This window comes from Pongo pygmaeus, chromosome 6 (genome assembly GCF_028885625.2).
Source record: "Pongo pygmaeus isolate AG05252 chromosome 6, NHGRI_mPonPyg2-v2.0_pri, whole genome shotgun sequence".
Lineage (NCBI taxonomy): Eukaryota > Metazoa > Chordata > Mammalia > Primates > Hominidae > Pongo > Pongo pygmaeus.
The window spans coordinates 70,181,769-70,207,764 of NC_072379.2; the positions used below are offsets into that span (position 1 = coordinate 70,181,769).

Here is a 25,996-nt window from a genome sequence, read left to right on the forward strand (position 1 = left end):
CTACTTGTTATTGAGACAGAAGAGGAAAAAAAAAGATCTAAATAATTGGCTCCAGTTATTTTTTTGTAAACTTTTAAAGCAGAATTTAAAATCGTTATTTAAATGAACCCCAATGTTTTTAAGGCTGCCTTCGAAGAAAGTTGATGTAATTAATAAGAGACCAACATCCCAATTTTAATATATATGGGAAAAAGAAAATGACATGGAGAAGTTAAAAGCCTATAGAGAACAGCCTGTGGAAGGAAGTTCAGCTGTCAATAATCAGATACCAGGATTGTGAGGCTCCGGGTCAAGGTTACATAGTAAGGTCAGCATCTCCATTGTTAATCACCATCTTGTTTTAACTAAAATTCTGGTGGCCACCACACACCATGTGCTTTTTACTGTATATGGAAATCACCCCTGATTGTAAAAGGCAAACTTCGATAAAGCAGAGGATCGAGAGAGGAGGGATCAGAATATTCTCTTTTTCAGGACAAACAGTGGTGAAAAACACTGTTGGTTCTTTTTCTTTGGTGAATTGTTTTGTCTTTTGGGAGGGTTGGTCCCACCTGGAAGGGCATTATAGGAAAAGAGGCTCAAAGGAAGGCACCCTGGAGATCCTAGTCCCTCCCCATATCCCAGCATCCCTCTGCACCCCTGGCTTTTTGCCATCGGCAGTGGATTGGGGCCTCTGCTAAAGACAAAGGCAGACAATGTTTAAAAGCAGTATCTGTGGAAACATGGAGACCCTCTCTCGAAAGGAGGAGTTCCCTGTTCCCAATGCTGATTCCTGGAAGCTCCGGTAGGAAGCAGGTCTTAACAATTATGGCATGTAGGAGTCTTAAGCATACTTTCCAACAGTGGAGCTTAATAAAACAGAAAATTAGAAAGAAATGAGAAAACTGAAGGTTTAGAACAGGAGAGTGGATTAAGCATTTTGTTGCTGTGGCTTTTGGTGGTGGTGCTTTTTTTCCCTTAGTACGGGGAAAGGGGCAGGAGTTAATGAAAGCTATCAGCCACAAAGTGGGTCTTTGACACATGTGGATTCTGATTTAGAAAGAGTTTGGAGGAGGGAAGGAAGGGACGAGGAAAACTGAGCTGGAAAGAGAGGGTGTGGAAAGGTAGACTGCCTGGAGAGAAGAGGTGGGGCCCCCTGACTCTGCCGGAAGACAGGAATTCCAGTTTCAGGACCTCACACTCTGCAGCTGGTTTAGGCCTCCCTGAAGCTCTCAGCCATGCGTCTCCTAGGCAATCCTTGGCAATTCTCCTCATAAATGCCAATGGAGGGTGCAATGCTGAGAATGGATTAGTGTTTTGCCCTTCAGGCTATTTTCTCACCCTCTGAAGAACTTGTAATTTAAGTGGAATAGTAACAACACTTTATAATTTTATATGGATTTACAACTTAAAAAGACAAAAATGACCACATTTGAAAATACATAGAGTTCTCATTTTAGTTTATCAGCTAAAGCTAATCTGTGATTGCAAATGAGGCTCATAGAAACTTAATTTGAGGACATGACTGCACAAATAACGTTAGTTGTCTAATCAATACAAACTATTTTTCATACAGTATCTTTAACCAAAATGGGACATGAGTTCAAAATGTGAATTTTTAGAAAATGCTTTTTGTTTTTTGTAATTGGACATAGTATTTTCTCCATTTCAAACAAATGACCCCACAACAAGATTCTCAACTGGAAAATTATAGTTATGTAACTTGAAATATGTCACTGTGATTTTAAGTAGTGGTCGTAAACTATTGTGACTTGTAATGATATGGACATTATACTACCAGGCTGGTATTTAAAAACTAGAAAACTCCCACTCCTCATGCCTGGAACAATTCTACGTTCACATACACCCTTGACAAGTAGAGCATGGGCTGGATTTCAGGATCCATTCAGTCCTGGGCTGGGCACCTTTGTTTAGGGTATAACCTTGTTTATTACTATGGGCATACCTCTGTTTATTACTATGGGAGTAAGCTTGTTTACCACTCTCCAAATGTTGTTTTATAACAAGTTTCCTTAAATTATAGAGTTTTTAAAGTAGCAGATTAAATCATTTTGCATCAAACCCCTTCGACTCTAAGAAATATTTAGGCTGAGTGTTACAAATTTGTAAGCCCTATATAGGTATAGACTGGGTCTTTCTTGTTCAAATTTGAGTCCTATTATCTAGAATAGTGTCATGTAGTGAATGTGTGATAAACATTTATTAAATGAATGAATGAATAAGTTATAAATATTTATTGAATGAATGAATAAGTAAATGACAAGTAAAACAAGGCATGAGTTTATGTTTCAACATTCCTTAGGAGTTTGGTTAAATCTCTGAGCTTTTCATTTCCATGATTAAAGGGAATAATTCTAATCACATCATAGGATGCTGTAAAGATTTAAATGCGACTATAATAAATCATTTTTTTCAACAGGAAATACATTCAAACACATTAGTATATGATTATTATTTAAAATATCAGTTGTTTTATTGAGTCTATTAGCAGAATTTCGAGACTGGATGCAATTTATTTCATTATCTGATTTACATAATGCACAATAAAACAATTTTTTTCTTTTTTTAGAATTTCAATTTTTGTTGTTGCTTCAAAATAACATTAATGGTGAGAAACGTTTTCTTAAAAAAAAAAAAAAGTGTTATCTTAGTGTTTGAAGCAACCCTGAGAGGCAGCTATCAACCCATTTTATAGAAAAACAAAGGTAAGTGTTCTAGGTCTAGCATAACTAGTCTTTTAATTATAGCAGCATTTTTCTAGCAGACAGGGGCCAGGTGACTCAAATATGCAGGCCAATTCTTTCACAGAAGATCCAAAAGCTGTAGAAAACCTCCTGACAGCAGGCAGCCTTCTCACGTCTCCAAAATAAGCATAAAATTGCAATGAACTTGGTGTAATTTTGTGATTTTAATACTTGGGTTTAAAGAATCTAACTAGAACAAATGAATCATTTTCCCTCAGTACAGTAGCTATAACTGATAACACTGAAAATATATGGAAACCTTAGTAACTCTCTCTACGTTTATCTGATTAGAACCTTCACCATCAATACTAGTTTACAACTGTTTAAAACACTGTCTCAGGCAATTCTGAGAAATGAATAGAAAAGGAATTAAAAAATATATCTATTGCATTACATTATTTTAAAGAGGTCTCTAAACTCTAAAGTCTGAAAACCTACTCATTGATCTGCAGGTCTTTTACCTTAGTACACCCAGAATCCTTTATCTTGTATTGTGGTTGTATACATGTTTATTTACCCTTCAAGACCATAAGTTTATTGAGAGTAGGAGTGGCGTATTATTTATTTATTTTTGACTCATCTCACACTTCTTTCCAATAGGTTAGTTCCTTACAGGGTGTGATTCAATATATATGAATAAAGTTTGCTGGTCATCCAGTTGAAAGCTTAAAAAGTCTTTTAGTTTAGTTTTTTTTTTTTTTGGTATCAGCTTTATTAATATACTTCATGTACCACACTGTTCACCCAGTTTAAACATATGATTCATGTGTTTGTGGTATATTCACAAAGTTATGCAACTTACCACCACAGTCAATTTTAGTACATTTTATCACCCCCAAAATAACCCCACACCCTTTACTCTCTAGCTGTCACAACTCCCAATTCCTTGGCCATTGGCAACACTCATCTATTTAAAAACAGTTACCTCTCGGTGTTGCTGTCCCTATAGATGTGCCTACTTGCACACTTACATAAATGGAATCATATGTGTTAAAACTTACTTTTGAGATAAAACCAAAAACAAATTTAAATATGTAAATCCTCTTGCTACTTTTGTCATTTTCATTAGACATGTGATAGATAGCATTTCACAAACAAAAATTTTTCTATCTGTTGTTTTTTCAAAAGCATGTCTTAAAAGACAATAAGATCTAGTCTTATTTTCAGGAATATCTAATTTTTTTTTTTTGAGACAGGGTCTTGCTCTGTTGCCCAGGCTAGAGTCCAGGGGCACGATCTTGGCTCACTGCAACCTCTGCCTCCTGGGTTCAAGTGATCCTCCCACCTCAGCCTCTCAAGTAGCTGGGATTACAGGCATGCGCCACCACGCCTGGCTAATTTTTGTATTTTTGGTAGAGGCAGGGTTTCGCCATGTTGCTCAGGCTGATGTTGAACTCCTGGGCTCAAGTGATCCGCCCGCCTCAGCCTGCCCAAGCACTGAGATTACAGGCGTGAGTCACAGTGCCCGGCCTAAATATCTTAATTGTAAACATTGCTCCTCTAATTTTAAACTCAATAAATGGAAAAATGTCTTATGTTAATACTATTTTAATGTATGGCCATATAAAATTGCAAATTGTTACTTAGGATCTTCAGATTTAGCATTCCCTTTAATTCCTTCACTGTTGCATCAATGTTGGTTAACTCATTGTGGTGTAGCAGGAGTATATGCAATGAAGGCAAATAATGCAGGCCTAAAAAAAACAGAATATTTTTACAAGACTTCAAACATTTTTTCAATTTATTTTTTTATTGCAAATAAAAATAAACATTTTTAATGCTAATTAACATGCTAACTAAAAAGGAAAACATATGATAGCTGGTTAAAGAAGGAATAACTATTAATAATATATTATAAATTATTATTAAGAATATAATAAGGCATAATTCATACAATTGTGATGTGGGAATAAAGAGTAAATTTCTTTCCACTGTTATTGTTTTCTTTTTTTTTTATTTTTATTTTTTGAGATGGAGTTTCACTCTTGTTGCCCAGGCTGGAGTGCAATGGCACAATCTCGGGTCACTGCAACCTCCGCCTCCTGGGTTCAAGAGATTCTCCTGCCTCAGCCACCCAAGTAACTGAGATTACAGGCGTCCACCACCATGCCCAGCTCATTTTTGTATTTTTAGTAGAGATGGGGTTTCACCAAGCTGGTCTCGAACTCCTGACCTCAGGTGATCTGCCCGCCTAGGCCTCCCAAAGTGCTGGGATTACAGGCATGAGCCACCGCGACCAGACTGTTTTACTTTTTAAAATGTAGCAATGATTTTGTTTGTTTGATTGATTTTGGAGGGGTTATTTTCTTTCTTCTTTTTGTTTGGTTTTGGTTTTGGGGTTTTTTTTTTTTTCTTGTCAATGTTACTTAGATTTATAATGCTAGTCAAGGGAAAAATTACTCATCTCCTCCAAATTGCACAGCTAAGTATTTTCTGTACATAACTGGAAGCCAAATATTCATATCATTTTCATAGATTGTAAATTGTATATTTTCCCACATTTTTAACATAAATGAAAGTGGGATGTGTCTTTTGATAGCCATGTCATAGCTTCATTGGCAAGATGTTCTTTCTTAGTGGTGCATGAAATCATGATGGGCCTGAAAATTTATGACATTTTGATTCTATGATATATGATATTGAAGAAAAGTGTTTTGTACTGTACCTCTTTGTATTTCATGACCATGGTATGCCACATGCTTTTATAACTGGCTTGAAATGATCAGTTTTGAGAATGTTTTGGATATAAAATTAATTCAGAGTCGAAGCAGGAATTTGGCTGGTAGAACATATAGCCAATAAAAAATTTTAAGACTATTTATAAAGTTTTTGTATTTATCAATGCTCCCAACTATTGTTAAAATTTGCTTCCACATGTCTAGTTTATGTCTAAAATACCTGTTAAAAATTATTTTACATTTTGAATAAGACATGGCAATATTAAATTAGAAAAGTAATCTAATAGCACATTTCTTAATATAAAATGTACCTTAAAACATTTAAAAATACATTTCTTAATATATTTTCAACAGAAATGTTAAAACAGATTTTTGTATGTCATTAGCAATTACCATAGTTGAAAGTTATTACTTAATTGAAAATCTATTAAATCAACAGAGAATTTAAGACGTACCTTCTATCTCAAATATTGCGTTGTTGTTTAGATATAGTTCTGTCAGACAATAGTTTCTAGTTAGAAATGTTATTCCATGGAGCTAAAAATGAAAGTTAGAGAACAATATACTTTCTATAATAACTGTATATATTACATAAATATAAATAACCTGATATACATAAACAATATATATTTAATTATAATAAGATAACAAAAGTTTGACCTTTGCTATTATTATTTGTGACCTTTTGGTCTGGCTGTAAGTTACATTTGAGGAGAATGTGATGAAAAGAATATTTTTATCTAACTTAAACCTCTCTTACCACATCTCAACCAAACTTGCTTGCTAGGCTTTCCAAACCTCTGTAACCTGGCCTAGCCCTTTTGCGCTGACAATATTTCTTCCACTTCTGCTCCATATAGTCTCACTGGATCCGGCACCACATATCCACCACCTAATATTATCATGTGCCAAGGGCTCTCCCCTTAGATTATGCTGAGGCCATTTCTGCATCTGTAAGAGTCATGATTTCCCTTTGCCTGTATGTCTTTTCTTCTTGGTACACTCGAAATTATTTTTAAGGATTAGCCGTAGGCCAGCAAGGCATACTAACCTGTGCATGAGTGGCCTGCCGCAGTACGTTTTCACTTGCAGAAATCTGTTGAAACCAAGGGCTGAACTCCTTGTATCTTACTACTTACTGTCTTTTTGCCCTATTGACCCACTTTTTGTTTCTCTAAACTTCTACCTGCTTCAGCACTTTGAGTCAGATTTCCTGAGTGATGGTCTCATCCTGGACTCTTTCTTTATGGCCTCATCTATAACCATCTCCTCTTCTCTAGTCCTCTGCCCTTCTAATAAACAGATCTCAGTTTAGCCATGGGCTCTGCAATCTGAATACACACAGGAGGAAGCTCTGCCAGATCAGGCCCAGTGCTAACAGCTCAACCAGCCACCATCTGCAATTAGAGGGCAAGGCACAGTATAATCCTGTTCATCATTCAGAGTTCATCTTTTTCACAAAGCCTTTCCTGACAACTCCTATGCTCATGAACCTCCATTTTCTTGACCATCCCAAATGCTTACTTTGACTTGTACAGTTAATCACTTGAACACTTGAGTTTTGTGTGTTCCTTAAGGAAAGGAACCATGTTTCTTCAGCACCTTATCCTTTCTACCTCCCTACTCTCCTAACAATATAGTGAAGAAGTCGCATCTTACTTTTAAGGTTAGAATCAAAATTCCATATGAATGGAAATAATAAAAAGTATTCTCTCGAAATTCCTCAAATGAACCATTAGATACTGTATACATAATATGGGGTATTCAATGCCAAACTGTATGTCAGAAATTATTCTGGTACCCTGTAAGGAGAATGCCTATTGTTTTTTTTTAATATTGACTCTATAACATCCATCAAATTTAAAAGATGTATTTGCATTGTGAAGATGAGACATGGTAGAGCCGTAGAGGAGGCGCAGTTATGTTCTAACAACTGCAGGTAAGTTAAATGTAAGAATGATACCTTTACTATTTAACACAGGATCTAGCAGAGAAAAGATTCTCATGAAAGAGTTATTGATCAAGTGTTTAGTACTTTATGTATACAAGAATATATGTTCCTGATTGTAAGTTCTTTTTTGTGTGTTTTCTAAAGCTTATCATAGGAACTATTAATTTTTTTTTTTTGAGATGGGGTCTCTGTCACCCAGGCTGGAGTACAGTGGCACGATGTCAGCTCACTGCAACCTCTGCCTCCTGGGTTCTAGGTTCAAGTGATTCTCCCACCTCAGCCTCCCAAGTAGCTGGGACTACAGGCACATGCCGCCATACCCAGCTAATTTTTTATTTTTAGTAGAGATGGAGTTTCACTATGTTGGCCAGGCTGGTCTTGAACTCCTGACCTCAACTGATCCACCCGCCTCGGCCTCCCGAAGTGCTGGGATTATAGGCGTGAGCCACCACGTCTGGCCAGGAACTATTATTATTAGTTAAATAAAAATATTTTGCTCATTGATGAACAGATTCAGAAAAAGGATCCCAACCCATCTGACTTAGTGAGGATTTATTGGACATTTTATTCATGCCCCTCTCAAATCTCAGAAAAGCCTTTTTAGATTTGTACTCAAAGTTTGAAAACTAACTTCTTTGATGAATTTTCTTTACTTTGTTTTTATATTGGCAACATTCACAAATTATGAAGCTATAAAAGGCACATCATGTGCTGTTCATCTGATCGTTCACAGACTCATCTCCACCAAATTATGCCAGCACTCCTCCTGGAGGACGACTAGTAGTTTCACCAAATGTTTTGTTATGTCATGAGAGAAGCCGTGTTTCCCCAAGGTAGGAGAAACCGTTCAAAGCCAGAAGGTGAGTGTCCCTGTTGGCTCCTTATCACTTTCTAACTTTTCCCACTGGCCTCCTGGCAGCAATTCACTGCCTTCTGTTCTTCCTCTCACCACTCCCTGCTTTAATAATAGCCACACTTGACATCAGCATAGGAAAAGAACGCCAGTGGAAATCATGACTTTTTCCTCTCTCTTCTTCCAGTTACCTGCCAACCACACATTAATAGAACATTACTAATTAGCTGAGACTTTAATTTCTCTTGCATTGCTCATTAAAACAAGAAGAACACTAATAAACCCGACAGTTTGACCTTGATTATAGAATCATGGTTTTCCCACGAGCATTAACATCCTTGGACCATGATCATAGGGATTATAGGATTGCGGTGTTTGTGAAGGTTAGGGGGAGTGAAGGGAGATAGAGTGGAGTCAAAGCCAAATCATGAGGACCTTGGGGAGCTATTAGAAGATCTTGTTTAGAAGAATGTTATTGCCCAATTAGATTTTAGAAAGAAAATGGCCGATTTACAGGGGATATTAAGTACAATGGCAGGAGATGAATAAGGAGGGCGTTTCCCTAATTCAGAAGAATTTGTGGTGGCCCAAAGTAGAGTAAAGGTTGCAGAAGAAGAAAGAAGTGGAGGAAATTGAGGTAGTATTTCAAGGTAGAATTCAATAGACATTGCAAGATAGCAAGTTGTTAAAGTCAGGAACATTATAAGACATGCTATTGTCCTGATACTCAGCTATTATTAAAATAAAATGTTATTTATTTATTTATTTATTTTGAGATGGAGTCTCACTCTGTCACCCAGGCTGGAGTGCAATGGCGCAATCTCTGCTCACTGCAAACTCCACCTCCAGAGTTCAAGCGATTCTCCTGCCTCAGCCTCCCGAGTAGCTGGGATTATAGGCGTGTGCCACCGCACCCAGCTACTTTTTGTATTTTTAGTAGAGATGGGGGTTTCCCCATGTTGGCCAGGCTGGTCTCGAACTCCTGACCTCAGATAATCTGCCCGCTTCGGCCTCCCGAAGTGCTGGGATTACAGGTGTGAGCCACCTTGCCTGGCCATAAAATGTTATTATTATTATCCATTTAGAGAAATCTATATTACTGATTCTCAGGATTACTGTAGGATTTATATTTAGTGTGGCATTTCATAAATCATATGTCTTAGCTTAGGCTTGGAGCATAGCAAGTGTTCAATAGATGACTATTATTTAACCATTATTATTAATTTTATGGAGCTGGGAGCTTTTATATTTAATGTAAAATACATACAGGTAATCACTAGGGTATTACTAGGTACAAATGTATACCACCATGAATTTAAAATTAAGGAAGAATTCAGGGTTTCTTAATCTCTACAACAATCACATATATTGGACCAAATAATTCTTCGTTGGAGTTGATGGGGCAGGGGCTGCCCTGGGGATTGTACATTAGCATCCCTGGCTTCTTACTCAGTAGATGCTAGTAGCATACACGTCCCAATCAGAAATGTCTCTAGACATTGTGAAATGCCCCCTGGGAGGCAAAAACGCCCCCAGTTGAGAAATGCTGATTTAGATACAAGAGAAGAAAATATATTTATTAAGTGCTTATTATGAGCTGGGCATTAAGCTAGATGTTTTCACAGACACTGTACAATATAATCCTAACAAAAGCCCAGTGTTATTTATTTGACCCCCATATCCCCAGTTTACCTAGGAGAAAACCAAGGCTCAGAGAAGTTAAACAACTTTCTCAAGATCCAGACATCATAAGTAGTAGCAGAGTGAACATTCAAACCCAAGTCTATCTGACTCCCAAACCAAAGATTGGCATATATTACATCATAACTGAGCTCTTTAATTTGGGGAGACTTCTATCTAAACCATCCAAACTTACTAATTTGAAAATATCTTGAAGTATATTAGTTTATTAGATTGAGCACTGGAAAATATTCGATGCATCAATTTATTCCTAGTATTTCAACAATAGCCCCAAAAGGTGTCTAAAATGCATCCAAAAATTTTGACCAGAAATGGAAAGAAGAAATGTAATAATCTCTGAAAACTTCCAAATTGTAAAAATAAACAGAATGTAGCCTTACTAATCTTTACTATAAACTCATTAGGAAGGAGCATATTATTATCTTATTTTAAGATGATGAAACTGAGGCACAGAGAGGTTAAGTAATTTACCCACGATTATACAGCTACTACATGGTAGAACTGGGTAGGCTTTGACCCAGGCTCAAGTACCTGCTGGAAACCACTGCACTTTACTAACGTTCAGGACAGGAAGCTGAACTGTCCAGCCCAGCTCATTCTCAGACTTCGTTTGAGCCCTGGCCTGCCTTGTTCTACCTACCTGATCTAACTTGACCTCTCAAGTTTTCTGGGTTCTTCTCAACAGTTGCTCTAACCGAGCTGCCATCTCTCAAGCTAGTTTTGAGTTCCAGGCACTGTCCTATCTTTTCCCCACCTCTTAGGTGGTGTTCTTATGTTTTTTAAAGAACTTTTCAGCAGAACCTAGATAGATTCATATGGTTACCAATCAATCCAAACTAAAAAGAAGATCCAACACCAGCGCTAAGCAACATCACACACAAGTAACTGCACTTGTTCTTCACTTCTTCCACTCTTCCTTTCAGCATTCCGTTTTCTCCTCCTGGCATCTTCTTAACCTTGACCATCCCAATGTCCTCTTTGCCTGCACACTTCATTTCCTTTCATGTGCTCTGGAGTCCCATTTCTGCGTCTTCCAGAGGTAAACTATTATATTCTCCCTAAAGATTAATATATTAGCCATCTCAGGGTATTTCTTTTAAATTAGAAGATTATAATCAATGATGCTGTAATTGTTGATTTTAACATCCCCGAATAGATATGTGTGATCTGAGAAAACTTTTGAATGTTCCTCAAATTATGCTTCATAACAACTCATTATTATTAGCTTATGAAATCAGCTTTGGGGACTGAGTTGAAAAAACAGATTTTCTCCTCTGCTCTCACACACAACACAGAAGACTTTTTTGACCAAATGTGTGGGGCTTTTCCCCTGCATACCATGCAAGCAATTAATTATGCATCAGACACCAACTGTGTGTCCTCCAGTTGAATTTCTGTACCATCTCCCTGGAGATCGCATCAGATCTCACAGGTCCGGGGCTCAGTCCCACAAGACTGCCCCCCCACCCCACTTCTGATGCCAATTGCAAGCCCCAGGTTGTTTTACCTGTGCTTCTGACCAACTGGCTGTAAATTGGGGTCCCCATTACCCCCTCCTTGGACTTGAAATTTGCTGGAGTGGCTCACAGACCTCAGTGAAACACTTCCATTTACTTTTTTTTTTTTTTTAAATAAAGGATATTACAAAGGATGCAGATGAAGAGCTGCATAGGGCAAGGTATGGGGGAAGGGATGCAGAGCTTCTATGCCCTCCCCCCGGGTACCACTCTCCAGGAACTTCCATGTGTTCAGCTATCTGGAAACTCTCTGAACCCAGTCTTTTAGGATTTGTATGAAAGCTTTATTGCATAGGCATAATTGATTAAATCATTTGCCATTGGTGATCAATTTAACCTTCAGGCCCTCTCCCTTCCCGGAAGTAGGGCTTCCGGGAAGCAGAAGTCCCAACCTTCTAATTTTGCCTTAGTGTTTTTGATGACCAGCCCCCATCCTGAAGCTGCCTGGGAGCTGCCAACCATCAGTCAATTCTTTAGCATACTAAAAGATGCTTATCACTTTGAAGATTCCAAGGATTTGGGGAGTTGTATGCCAGGAAATGAGGACTGGGACTAAACATATATTTCATAACATCACAGGGACTATGTCCATTAAACCCGAATAGTGTCATCAATATAAAGAATGGCTTCATAAAGTTTATTATTATTGGCTCGTAGGTGGCCATTTGGTTCTGGTGTCTTCATGTGATCTCTGTCTATGTGCATATGTCTAGTCTCTGGCTGTCTCTGTCCTAGTCTCCTTTTGTTATAAGAATTTTAGTCATATTGCATTAGGTCCCACCCTAATGACCCATTTTAGCTTAATCACGTCTTTAAATGTCCTGTTCCCACATACAGCCACATTCTGAGGGACTGGGAATTAGGGCTTGAACATATGAATTTGAGGGAGACACAATTCAGTTCCTAACAAAAAGCTAACAAAAAAGCCAAACAAATATAAACTCCGGGGAATTGAAGGAAGTATAATCAAGGACAACATTAAGCTGAATACATGGCTTAGCTCTGAATAGCATACTTTGTCATAACAATATACCAGTGAATATTGATTTAACCAAAATTACAATACAACCACATCAGGAGAATGGGGAAAAGAAAGTACGCATGTGTGTGGTACAAGTGAGGGCAGGAAAGAGAAAGAATTAAATGCTCATTTCCTTAGTGAAAATTCAATAGCTGTTTTCTAGAAGAGAAAAATCAAGAAGTAGCAGCAATACCAGCAAGTGACTTAGAGAAAAGCTGATAAGTAACAAAAGATCACTTAAAAGAATTGAAAGTTGTTGCAACTGGGAAATGACAGGTGAGAGCAGATGTGCGCAACCCTTGCTAACTTAGAGAATTAGCCAATTCTTTCAATTCATATTATATGTTTATATAGCTATGCTAAGAACAACATAAAGAAAAGGAGTAAGGAAGTTGGGTCTTACTGTTTATTCTGTGACTACCGTGTGCAAGTTTCTCTGATTAGTACTTTACACTTGTCATCGCATTTATTTTTCATGACAACCCTGGCAGCAGTCAGAAAGAATAAATACCCCATATTGTCTAAGAAGAACATCAATTTAGAGATATGTGATTTGCTGTATGTTATTAGCTGGTTAGTGATAGAACCATTGCTATACTTCAGTTCTCAGTTCTACACCGTTTTTTATTTTATTTTTTTGAGATAGGGTGTCACTCTGTTGCCCAGGTTGGAGTGCAGTGGTGCAATCACAGTCACTGCAGCCTCACCCTCCTGGGCTCAAGCATCCTCCCACCTCGGCGTCCCAAGTAGCTGGGACTACAGGCACACACCACCATACGTGACTAATTTAAAAAATTTTCATAGAGATGTGGTCTGACTATGTTTCTCAGACAGGTCTTAAACTCCTGGACTCAAGCAACCCTCTAATCATGGCCTCCCAAAGTGCGGGGATGACAGGCATGAGCCACCTCACCTGAAAACATCTGTTATTTTAATAACTATCCTTTTCTGGTACTCTAACAGGAATCATTAATGCAGATATTAGTACTTTTCCTTTTATTTTTATCTTTCTAAACATTAATAAAATATGGGACACAGTTATAACTTTTTGGCTGTGTAGCATCTAAAACTCCTCCCCACAATTCAAGGAATTTCTTGTCTAATGAGTCTTGGTGGCAATCAGAAACTACACCCCATCAAATAAGATATTTGCTTTTCCAGACTTCTGGCAGGGAAGGCACGGATTCATGACCTTGATGCACCCAATCTGAGCTTCTAATCAAGAGCTATTCATGCAAAGAAGCAGAGACAGTTGAAAGTTAATTCTGGTGATGGTAGAGATGGAGAGAAAAAAATATTGCTTTCCATAGCAGTGGAAATGGTGGCAGTGGTGACAGTGGATGTGTCCAGTGGCTGGTGCTGGTGACACCAACAGTACAAGCCACTGCTTCTATTGTTGATTGTTTTCCTGCAAACAGTGTTTGTGGAAAGTAGTTCTGTGACATGGTTTTGACCATGGCTGCCTTTGATTTTGAGAACTTTCTGAACTTGATTCTCAATCTCCATAATATCTATCCAATATCTTTTTGATAAATTATTTTTCTGCTTAAATCAGCCAAAGCATGCTTCTGTCATGTGAACTTCTGTTACCTTAACTAGTACTCATGCAAAGAAATATCCTTAGCCATGATGTCCAATAAACAGAAACTGACATTTTTAAATGAACAAAAAGTAAAATACTAAACAAAATATTATCAACTTGCCCTCCTCAAATTTATAACTGGTGACTAATTACATGCCATTTGGATTCACTGAAAAAATGAAAATATTGTATTTATGAGAAAATATTAGAGTTTTTATTTACTCATTCTTCCACTCAGCAAACATTTGCTGAGCATCTACTATGTGCCAGACTCCGTGCTAAGTTCTGGGGGAACAGCCATGAAGAAAATAGACAAAAATTTCTGCTCTTATTGTAGTAGGGAAAGATTAAATAAATAATACATACAATGAGTAAATTATATATTATGACCTAAGTTGATAAGTGCTATGTGAAAAAAATGAAGCTTGGAGATTGTGTTGCAGGATCTTGGGGATATTTCTTCACCAGTCGGAAACCTCTGTGGCCAGTGGCACCTTTGCCTGAGTTTTGCTCTGGCCTGCTGGGCTGGTTCTGCCCACTCAGCCTGGAAGGCTGTGCTCAGCTCCTGCTACCAGCTTGGATCCCATGCCTGTCAAGGGTGAGCCAGGCACAGAGCACTGAGGGGTGTGTGAACAAGTGAGGGGTCCAGCCGGCTGTGGCAGGACAGGCGGCTCCAGGGGTTGGCATGGGCACGAGCTTCCTGTGAGGCTGTGGCTGGGCCAGGTGTATCATAAGCAGCTTCCATGACTGACACTGGGGAATGCGGTGTGGTGCCCAGAAGCTTGAAGATGCCAGGAACTGCAGAACCCTAAAGAGGGTGTCACAGCCCTGGCTTGGGGAGCTCCTAGGTCTGGGTTCCCCAAAGGGCCTCAGCTCTTCTCTCCTTCTCTCTTCTCTCCTTCTCTCTTCTCTCCTTCTTGTCACCCACAGTGTGGCAGGCAAGGGGCGTGTTTTCAGCCCTGTTTGTGTTACAGCTCTTTTAGCTCTGCCATTCAGCAGGTCTCAAGTTCTTCTCCTACATCCAGGAAGAATGAGGTACACAGACAACTGGAGGGTATGCAAGACAAAGGGGAGCTTTACTGAGCAATAGAACACCTTAGAGAAGACCCGCAGTGGGCAGCTCCTGTCCATAGCAAGAGTGCCCCAACAAGTGTCCAGCTCTCAGCAGAGAGGATAGTTCCTCTCTGCAGCTGGTCATCCTGTTGTCTCCTCAATCTGGCTGAGTTCAGGGCTTTTATGGGCCTTAGAGGGGAGGAAGTGCTTGCTGGTCGGTTCATGGGCAGCAATGGGCGGGCCCAGAAAAGGTACCACAAGTTTTCACTCTGGTCCATGGGACTGCCAGCCCAGCCCTTAGCCTTTAGGCCCTCTCCAGCTTGAAGGTGGGGCTTCACCGGGGACCTGCCTCCTTCTGCCCAGGAGCCTGTGTGCCTCCTGCCACTGTTCATGGTGCTCAGATTGTTCACACCAAGGGGCACCTGCAGGCCAGGCCAGTGCTGAGCTGCCCTTAGCTCCCCTTCAGCCTCCCTCCCATGCTTCTTGGTGCCCAAAGTCTGGAGGGGGCCAAGGTTGGAGGAGGCTGAGGTACCAGCATTGCCTCGAGTGTGTGTACCCCCAGTCAGGTTGTGACAACAGCCTGGCTTGAGCTCAACTTTGCTCTGTTATCAGAGTGGGTGCTGACAGCAGGGAGAAGCCAGACAGCAGGAGGAGGCACTTCTGAGCCTGCAGGCATAGGAGGGGCCTTCCTGGGTCCCTGAGAGTGCAGGGAGATGCCTGGGTCCACAGCGGCAGTTTGGGCAGCTGCAGCTGTGCCTGGGAGGATGGGGCTTCTGCCTGCTCCCAGCTCCCAAGAGCACAGGGGTGCCCAGGTTGCAGCCATGGCTTGGGCAGCTGTAGTTGTGCCTGGAGAGCTCCCGCCATCTCCGTGGAGCATGGCACCACCCCAGTCCCAGCTCTGCCTTGGGACCCCTCTCTGCTCCCCACTCCATGCCCAACGACACTGCTCCTCCACCAGCGGGTGACTCGGCCTGGCCCCACTGCAGCAGCTCCCAGGGTGGCCCGCTCTGGTGGGGTCTCCCAGGGGTGGGCTCCAGGGCCTTTCCACCTGCCTTCCACGTTTGCCTGGCTGTGTCTTCTGCTGGGTGATCACAGGTTCCCAAGACACGGCAAGGAGTGAGGTTAAGGCCACAGTGGAGGCTCTGGGCCTGGGAGCGGGTCCTGCCTGGCTGTGCGAGGGTGGAGGTGGTGCAATTGGCTGCCTTGGGGATGTGGGGCACAGGGGTCCCACTGCCACCACTGCTGCTCCCACAGCTACTCCTGCTGCCACTGTCCACACCTCCCTGCTGCAGCTGGTGTAATGGCAGCATCTGCTCCAGACGGCCCGCCACCGCCATCAGTTGGAAGTGGTAGAGTGAGGTAGTGTTACATTTTAGCGGGTTGGAAGTGATAGAGTGAGGTAGTGTTACATTTTAGCGGGGTTGGACAGAGTAGGCCTTGTGGAGGACACAATGTTTGAACAGACTGTCGATCACAGGGAGGGAGAGGGCCACTGCAATATTTGTAGGAACAGCACTGGGGACAAGCCAGTGCACAGGTCCAGAGACAGTATAGTGCCTGGGGTGTCTAAACCAGAATGAGCCAGAAAGAGATGGCAGGTAATAAGGTCAGAAGAGAACCAGAGGCCCAATGTGTACAGGACATTGTTGGTTACTGTAAGAACTTGGCTGAATGTAACAGAAAACCACCAGAGGTTTTGAGCAGAGGAGTGACATGTTTTCACTTAGGTTTCCACAGATCACTCTGTCTGCTGTATGGAATGATTCTCAGTGGAGGTGGGGGGAATTCTGCCCCCCAGGGAGCATTTGACAATATCTGGAAATATTTTTGTTTGCCACTCCCGGGGGGGCATCTCCTGGCATTAATGGGTAGAGGCCAAGGATGCTGCTGAACATCCTAAAATGCACAGGACAGACTCCACCACCAAGAATTATCCAGGTCAAAACGCAATAGTAGCAAGGTTGAAAAACCATAGGGGCAAAGTCCCATACATAGACCAGTGATTAAACAACATGATGAAATTCTGAAAAATTCTGTACTTATGTGTTAAATAAAACGGTATGTTATTGTACGTTTAGTACTGAAATCCCAATATTTACTAAATTTACATAGAACATGAAACATTAGTTGGGAAGCATTTTAATAATATACCCTAAATTATATAGGAGTAAAAAAAGAAACATTTCAATATACTTTTAGAATTTCTAACCTTATTTTTATGGTATTCTTATCCAATAAATTAAAACAATGCATTCATTTCTATCTTAGTTTAAAATGTTTACAGTGCTTACACAGTCCATACCTTAAAAATATTCAGAAATAACTGTTTTTAACCAATCCAGACTTTAATTCTCATGTTTTTCCCTCTCTTTTCCAACATACTAAAATATTTGTACCTGCTCTTTCCAAAAATAGGTTACATTTTTTGGTTAAATCATTAAAAACCATAACTAGATATGTATTGTACATATCTTCAAATTTCACAACCATGCAGTGAAGTGTTATTTAGGTTATTTATATGATTTGCTTTTTAAAGAAGTTTTAAAATATGGAGCAAAATATAATTTTTTCAACAAAGTTGACACAAAGGATAAAATTAATGTTGCCCTAAGGTAACAGAAACGTGTAAGAGCCCAAAATATATGGAATGTATGGCAATTTATTTTGTTTTTTTAATAGCTCTTACATCTTACAATGGAGTTTGTACTGCTCTAAATAGTTTTTTGGAACAAAGTATTGTATAAATGAATAAACAAATACATATACCCATAAACAAATACATATAAATGAATAAACAAATACATATACCCAAACTTAATATAGAAATAAATCTGATTAAAGAGGCCAACATAAATTCCATGATACAAATCACATTGTAAAGCTACCTGAAAAAGTACAGCCATTCAAAGGATTCTTTATCAAATATTTGTAACAGCACATTAAAAATAATTATTTCAATTTCCAACGTATGATTTGCTAATTTTGTAAACCAATATTCCTTCCTAAAATACATAAATTTGTGCTATTTGCTGAATTCTCAATACGCACTTCATGTCTAGGAGCTAGGAAATCATAACAGTATCGAAGATTGAGCCTGAGACATTTCTTAAAACATTTACTCTTTATTTTTATTTTATTTTACCTTAAGTTCTGGGATACATGTGCAGAACGTGCAGGTTTGTTACATAGGTATACATGTGCCATGGTGGTTTGCTGCACCCATCAACCCGTCATCTAGGTTTTAAGTCCTGCATGCATTAGGTATTTGTCCTAATGTTAAAGGATTTATTCCAAATCTGACCATTCTCTAGTCAGTTAGTGTGAGTGATGTTATTATAAATATCTCAATTATTCTTTAGATAATGATGTTTATAAACAATGACTTTGCCAGAAGCGTCTTTTCATGTAAACTGAATTTATAAAATTTATTAACCATTGGTTTTTGCTGCACAGCAGAAACCCAGATTCCATTTTGAATACTTGCTTGGTGAGGCGTTAGACAGGTTCTTCATCTGAGACAAAATGAAATATACCAAGCTACTGTTGTACTTCCAGAAATAGAAGGATATTAACATTGTGGCACCAATATTATGAATGCATAGTCATTATTGGACATCCATAAAAGAAATTTTTGAAGTAATGAGCAAAGACAGAAGGAGATTATATCTATGTGCCATATAAATTGTTGTGTAAAATATAGGTCACTTAGGTAATTTATCTGAGCCTAACTCAACCTTTCATGAGAGGCTGGAAGGAATGAATCCACGGACCTGAAATTCTCTGGGTCAGACTTGTTAGAGAATGAAACGAGGAAGGGAGACTTTAGACCTAAGAGCAGCTGCCTCCCACTAATTATGTCAGCGGATGTTAGGAAAACATGATGTCGAAAAGGAGGAGATGCAGCACTAATGAATATCTATGCAATATGAAGCTAAACAAGCCCTCACAGAGCATAATGAAAGAACTAGAGTTGCCAAAGCAAACCTAGGAAAGTTAGGATGTTGGAGGTCCTTAGAAATAAACTTGTGCTTTTTCATCAGCTAGTTCACGTTTGGACCAGAAGCTCAAGTTTTATCACCCACTAGATAATGATTTGAAGAAATATACACCCTTCCAGCATACTAGGCTTCAAATTTACCACATTACATTCACTGCCTTCAAAGACAACTGTGTTGTCTCATTCCAGGCAGCTATCAAATACAATGTACTTGCTAGGAGCAGAGCCACTCCCTTTACCCTTCCTAGTTTTATCACTAGAACAGGGGTAATCACATTTATTGTTGTATTCTATAGCAGCCTAATGCAAGTACAGAATAAGCTATATCCAAATAGGATGCTTTTGGCTCCAAGTAACTTTTAAGCCCAACTCAAATTGACAAATAAAGAAATATCATTAATTGTCTTTCATATCACCAAGTGCAAAGTTGTGATAGCCTTAGACTTGGCATCTTCATGAATCTCTGCGTTCTGCCTTTCTCTAAGTGTTGGCTTCATCAAGTTCATAGGATAGTTAGTTCCTGCCTTCACATCCAGGTAAGAAAACATCCAGAAGCAAAAGTACTCTTCTAGTACTCCCTTTTAGGAATAAGAGAGCCTCTCCCAGGAACCTCCCAGCAAATGTGTCCTTATGTCTCTGTTACAATTAGGTTAGATGCCTGTTCATTGACTAATCACTCACCAGAAGAGTGGGATTATTCTGGTTGGCTTAGACAGTTCAGGATCCACCCATGGACCTAAGTGGGGCCACCTATTTGAGTAGAATGGAGGAGGAGTATGTACCAAAACTCAAACCCAAATTCTGTTGGACAGGAATAAGCAAAGAATAGACACGAATGGACAACAAATAATGACCTCATATACTTCAATAAATATTGTGGATTGAATAAGTGAATAAAAAAATGCATCCCTTTATTTTACTCCTTTTGCTTTATTTATTCCTAAATAGAGGGTAGCTAAAATATTCACTAATATAAGAACAATGCTGGTCAGGAATTCAGATCATTCTTAACAATGTGTTATAACTCTAAATATATTCATATCTCAGGGTTAATGTTTTTCACAAATCTCTATATCATTTCTACAGTCGCATAGTTTCCTCTTAGTGGTCAATCTAGTATAATCTAGATTTTAAAGAAAACTCATAATTAAAATTTTATATATGAACTTTGATGAAATATTATAATAGTTAATATGCCTTTTAGAGTTTGGGATCTGAATAAGACTTTGATTTTTGATGGAGTAGGAATACTTAGGCAGCTTAGCACCCAGTTAATTACTGATCAATAGGAAAACTCACATTAGCTTATTTACTTATCCCATGGCCACTCAGAAGCTGTTTTGGGTATGAAATCTTTTCAGTCTACACGGACTAAACCAGTCTCTTTCATAAAGAACAAATTAAGTGATGTGATTTTAGACATGTGAAAGGAAAATAAATCTCAGGATCCCAATAGCACTAAGCCAAAGGGAAAAATCAAACTAGGAACTACTTAGGGCAAACCTCCCTCCCATTCTATCCCTAAAAAAGATAGCTACTAAGATAAAAAAGCTACACACCTCTCTCACAATTTGTCCACAAGGAAATTCTTTGGGGACAAAGGACACACAGAACTCAGTCCTTCCTCTGCTCACTGAGATAGATGCATATCTGATTGCTTTCTTTGGAAAGGCTTATCAGGAACTCAAAAGAATGCAGCCATTTGTCTTTTATCTACCCATGACCTGGAAGCCTCCTTCAGGTCACAGGTGGAAAATTGATTGATGTCTCCTCTCCCTAAAATGCATAAAACCAAGCTGTGCCTGGACCACCTCGGGCCCATGTTGTCAGGACCTCCTGAGGCTTTGTCACAGGCTCGTGTCCTTAATCTTGGCAAAATAAACTTTCTAAATTGACTGAGACCTGTCTCAGATATTTGGGGTTCACAGAAATAATATAGTTTGTTGCATATAAATAATCAAGCATGAGAAAAAAATTCAGCCTTTTGTTGTATTCCTTTTCTGCCCCACCCCTTCAAAAACAAAGGAAAGTAAAACAGTTGATGGTGCATGCGATCCCTTTCTAAGCGCAGATGCATCTGCAAGTCCATTTGGTGAATATTCAATGAGTAGTTGGAAGTCAGATGATATCCATTCCCAGAAATATTCCAAAAAAAATATAAAATCCCTAATTATACCTCTCCCTTCTAGACATTTGTACATGTTCTTTCCCTCCAAACTGGACACCAGTGAACACCACAGGAACACACACTAAAAACAAAGATTAGTCACTTTTGCCATGCCTGATGATTTTCATCTTTTTCTAACAGAAGTCGTACACTGTGACCAAGGACAAGTTTTGGCAGTGTGTGTGTGTGTGTGTGTGTGTGTGTGTGTGTGTGTTTTGAGACGGAGTTTCACTGTGTCACCCAGGCTGGAATGCCAATGGCACAATCTCGGCTCACTGCAACCTCCACCCCCTGAGTTCAAGCAATTTTCTTCCTCAGCTTCGCGAGTAGCTGGGATTACAGGTGCCCACCACCACAACCAGCTAATTTTTGTATTTTTAGTAGAGACAGAGTTTCACCGTGTTGGCCAGGCTGGGCTTGAACTCCTGACATTATGATCCACCCACCTCGGCCTCCCAAAGTGCTGGGATTACAGGCATGAGCCACCGTGCCTGGCCAGCAGTATGTTTTTTTAAAAGCGTTTTGAATTTGTATGCCTTAAAGTAGAGTGTGCACTTTCCGTTCCAGCTGTTAGCTGCCTGGGCCTCAAAGGAATCTGTGTTTGTTCTCCTAGAAATTATTTCCAGCTTATGAGATTTATGCTTATAGTTAATACCAAAGCACTTTTCATTTTCCATTTTCCACTTAGTTGGTGTTTAAAAAGACTAAGAATGAAATAAAATATTGAAATATTGTTATAAACATGGCTGTTTACAGATTCAGTGCTGAGATCTGGACTTACTACTTGACAGGCAGATGACTACTGAAAACTCATTATTTCTTCTGTCAGCTACTGTTTGAAAGTCTACATTCAAAATGCTAAGATTGGGTTATCAATATACTGTATAATGAACAAATACAAACTGTCGGAAGATGAATTTTTGAAAGTTGCAAACAACCTAGTCACTAGCTTACTGTAATGATTGTCTGGGTTTGAATTTTAGTTCAATCTTGCTCTTTTGCTTGGAAAAAGTTTTGAGTCCAACACTCAGGCCCTTACTATGAGGGAGGGGTGGGAGAACACTGCCTCCTTAACCCTAGCCTTTAAGAGAAACTTCAACAGCCATACTTGGTGATCTTGAGACATGTTCCCTCATTTGGGGGCATGGTGGCCTGGTGCCTGCCACTTCCTGAGGAAGTTAAATCAGCTTGGATAGTGTATTAGTCCATTTTCACACTGCTATAAAGAACTACCCAAGACTGGGTCATTTATAAAGAAAAGAGGTTTAATTGACTCACAGTTCCACATGGCTGGGAAGGCCTCAGGAAGCTTACAGTCATGGTGTAAGGCGAAGGGGAAGCAAGGCACCTCTTACATGGTGGCAGGCGAGAAAGAGCATGAAAGAGGAAGTGCCACTTTTAAAAACGTCAGATTTCATGAGAACTCGTTCACTATCATGAGAACAGCCTGAGGGAAACTGCCCCCACGATCCAATCACCTCCCACCAGGTCCCTCCCCTCACACATGGGGATTACAATTTGAGATGAGACTCAGGTGGAGACACAGAGCCAAACCATAGCATTTCACCTCTGTCCCCTCCCAAATCTCATGTCTTTCTCACATTTCAAAACAGAGTCATGCCTTCCCAACAGTTCCCCAAAGTCTTAATTCATTCCAGCATTAACTCAAAAGTCCAAGTCCAAAGTCTCATTTGAGACAAGGCTAGTCCCTTCCACCTATGAACCTGTAAAATGAAGAGCAATTTAGTTATTTCCAAGACACAGTGGAGGTACAGGCATTGGGTAAATGTTCTCATTCCAAATGAGAGAAATTGGCCAAAACAAAGGGTCACAGGCCTCATGCAATTCAGAAACCAGGTGGGGTTTCTTGTCATTAAATCTTGAAACTCCAATATCTCTTTTGACTCCACGTCTCACATCCAGGGCATGCTGATGCAAAGGGTGGGCTCCTATGGCCTTGGGCAGCTCTGCCCCTGTGGTTTTTCAGGGTACAACCCCCACAGATGCTTTCATGAGCTGGCATTGAGTGCCTGTGGCTTTTCCAGGCACATGGTGCAAGCTGTCGGTGAAGCTACCAAAGTTACTTCCACATATTCAGGTTATCTTTATAGCAGTACCCCACTCTGCCAGTGCCAATTCTCTGTATTCATCCATTTTCACACGGCTACAAAGAACTACCCGAGACTGGGTAATTTATAAAGAAGACAGGTTTAATTGACTCATCATTCCACACGGCTGGGGAAGCCTCAGGAAACTTACAATCATGACAGAAGCTGAAGGGGAAGCAGGGCACATATTACATGGTGGCAGGTAAGAAAGGGAGCAATGGAGGGAGTGCCACTTTAAAAACCATCAGATATTGTGAGAACTCACTCACTATCATGAGAACAACATGGAGGGAACCATCCCCATGATCCAATCACCCCCTATCATGTCCATCCTTCAACATGTGGCGATTACAATTTTAGATGAGATTTGGGTGGAGACACAGAGCCAAATCATATCTGGTAGCAACTGGGAGGTACGAACCCTCTTGGCCTCTGATTGCAGGACAAAGATATGTGAGTCTGAGGACTAGGTATGTTGACCTGGGGCACTGTATAAGGGATTCTGCACATGAGGGTGATTTGCCAAGGCCAAAAGACCCTCAGTTGTAAGTAACCCTGGGATAAAGGTGAGGTGAGCCAGGAGTGGCCAGTGAAGAGGAGTCAGTGTTGGAGAGGCCTAGCAGAGGAACTTCTGAATACGCCATAAAGGGGAAGGATCAACTTTGAACATCTGTTAGTACTACAGGGTACCAAGCAAAGAACTTTGCTTCTCCCTTGCCTTTTTTCTACTACTACACCACCCCATTCCATACCAAACCTGGAGAAGGCTGAAGTGGAGATAAGACGGAAGGAAAACAGCCAACCATGGCTTTCTAGTTAATAAAGAAGGCAGGTGGCCATCTGCAGTCAGCCATAGCTGGATATAGATGGGGGCATATCTCATTTGTGATTGAAGATTGACAGTTGGCTATTATATTCTCATTTATGAACTGGCACTATGACTATGACTCAATGGGCTGTACAATTTTGTATTACCTAAGAGAGATGAAAAAGGTTATGGGGCTGCCCAGGTTTTCTTTCAGGAGCCTAAGTAGGAATAGTTTCCACTAAGTGGATTTGATAGGACATGGGAGACAAAAGTAAAATTGCAATTTGATAGCACCTCACAGATTGCCCTTATTCAATGTATCTCGTGTGTATATATGTGTATGTATACCAAATATATATGTATATGTACCAGATATATATGTTTTATATTGGTTTCTTAGCTGAATTTAAATTTTAAGCAAAAATTTTAATACTTTTAAAGATTAGCTCTATTAGGAATATAAAATTAAGATAGTAGTTTAATTTTAGTAATTGAAAGATAAAATACAACACTACCTTGTTATGATGAAGCCATAAGTATTTCAATTTTTTAAACCTAGAAAGATCAATGACCTCTGTCAGTTCCCTGGAAAGAAAAAAAAATGTGAACATTAGCAACAATTAGTTCACACATAGGTAAGGCTGGGCACGTAGTATGGCTTCGTAGTAACTAGAAAGGCCTCTCTTTGTCGTTTCAAAATTATTGGCACACTCACCTACTTATTTCAGAAATTCCATCATTATAACTTCATTCACTTGGATTAAGATTTTGTCAGCTAGTTAAAGCTAATACTTGAAAGGGAGCACTTTATCACATTAGCAAAAATTTACACCTCATTATGGCTGAATTTATTGGAACCTTAATTCAAAACAAGTTTTACTGGGGAGAGGACAAAAGAAAAAAGTGAAGCTGATACAGGACTTTCAAGTAAATGTGGGAAACGTAGCTGCATCCTGCTTCAATATTGTCTGTGGGGTTATTAGTGTGGGGCAATAACCTTGAAGTATTTGGCCAGACCGGACTCAGATGGAAATTGCAGGACACCAAGAGACAGACACTGTGTGAAGTGCTTTATTCTCCCTCTATTTATTAATTATATGATTAAAATATTACCCACTTCTCTTGAACTGTGTGAGATTCCACCTATCCAAGTGGTCTTGGTTGTTGCTGCTAAGGCAGCTCACTCATCAAAGGGGCAGATGTGGGTTTGGGAGATGGCACTGTGTGAGGATAGTTGGTTATTTGATTGATGTGGCCTGGAGTAGTTGGATCTCTTATTTCTCAGGGCAGAAATTGTGGAACCCAAGTATGTATACATGTATGTATCTGTTTATTAATTAAATGCTTATAGAACACGTATTGTGTGCCAGGTACTTTTCAAAGCATAAAAATATCAATATTTATATTTATTACAGATATTAATTCATTTTTGGTAAAATTTTATCACAATTATTTTTAACCTTGGGACACTGAAGGACTAATATTTTTCTAATTTTTATAAAAACATACATTTTTTGAAAGCATGCAAACATTTCTAAACAAAATAAACCCTTTTTTGCCAACTTTTTATATTGAAAAATGTCAAACCTGAGAAAAGAAGGAATAGTACAATGACCACTTGTATAACCATCATAATTTTTAACATATTGTCACATGCTCATACTATCTATCTAATTTATATATTTATTGGTTGATAATTTTCTTGGTGAATCATTTGAAAATAAAGTTGCAGGCTTATTGCAGGTGTCTCAGCTTAAGGAGTTCAGCATGTGTATCTCCTATATCAGGGCATTGTCCTGCACAACCATGATACCAT

The 25,996-nt window shown here is 39.5% G+C and overlaps 2 protein-coding genes across 3 annotated transcripts in view; one reads left to right on the forward strand and one right to left on the reverse strand.

Moving 5' to 3' along the window:
• The window catches only part of LRRC72 (leucine rich repeat containing 72), a 55,546-nt gene that overhangs the window by 19,984 nt on the left and 9,566 nt on the right, over window positions 1–25,996 (reverse strand). For both annotated transcript variants that reach the window (XM_054494939.1, XM_054494940.2), the window contains exons 3-5: window positions 24,696–24,765; window positions 5,878–5,959; window positions 4,328–4,438 (exon numbers count right to left, since the gene is read on the reverse strand). In XM_054494939.1, coding sequence (XP_054350914.1) covers window positions 4,328–4,438; window positions 5,878–5,959; window positions 24,696–24,765 — 263 coding nt within the window. The remainder of the gene's footprint in view (window positions 1–4,327; window positions 4,439–5,877; window positions 5,960–24,695; window positions 24,766–25,996) is intronic.
• Window positions 1–25,996, forward strand: part of SOSTDC1 (sclerostin domain containing 1) — a 102,870-nt gene that overhangs the window by 2,097 nt on the left and 74,777 nt on the right. The window contains exon 2 of the mRNA XM_063667501.1: window positions 8,107–8,233. Coding sequence (XP_063523571.1) covers window positions 8,167–8,233 — 67 coding nt within the window. The 5' untranslated portion in view covers window positions 8,107–8,166. The remainder of the gene's footprint in view (window positions 1–8,106; window positions 8,234–25,996) is intronic.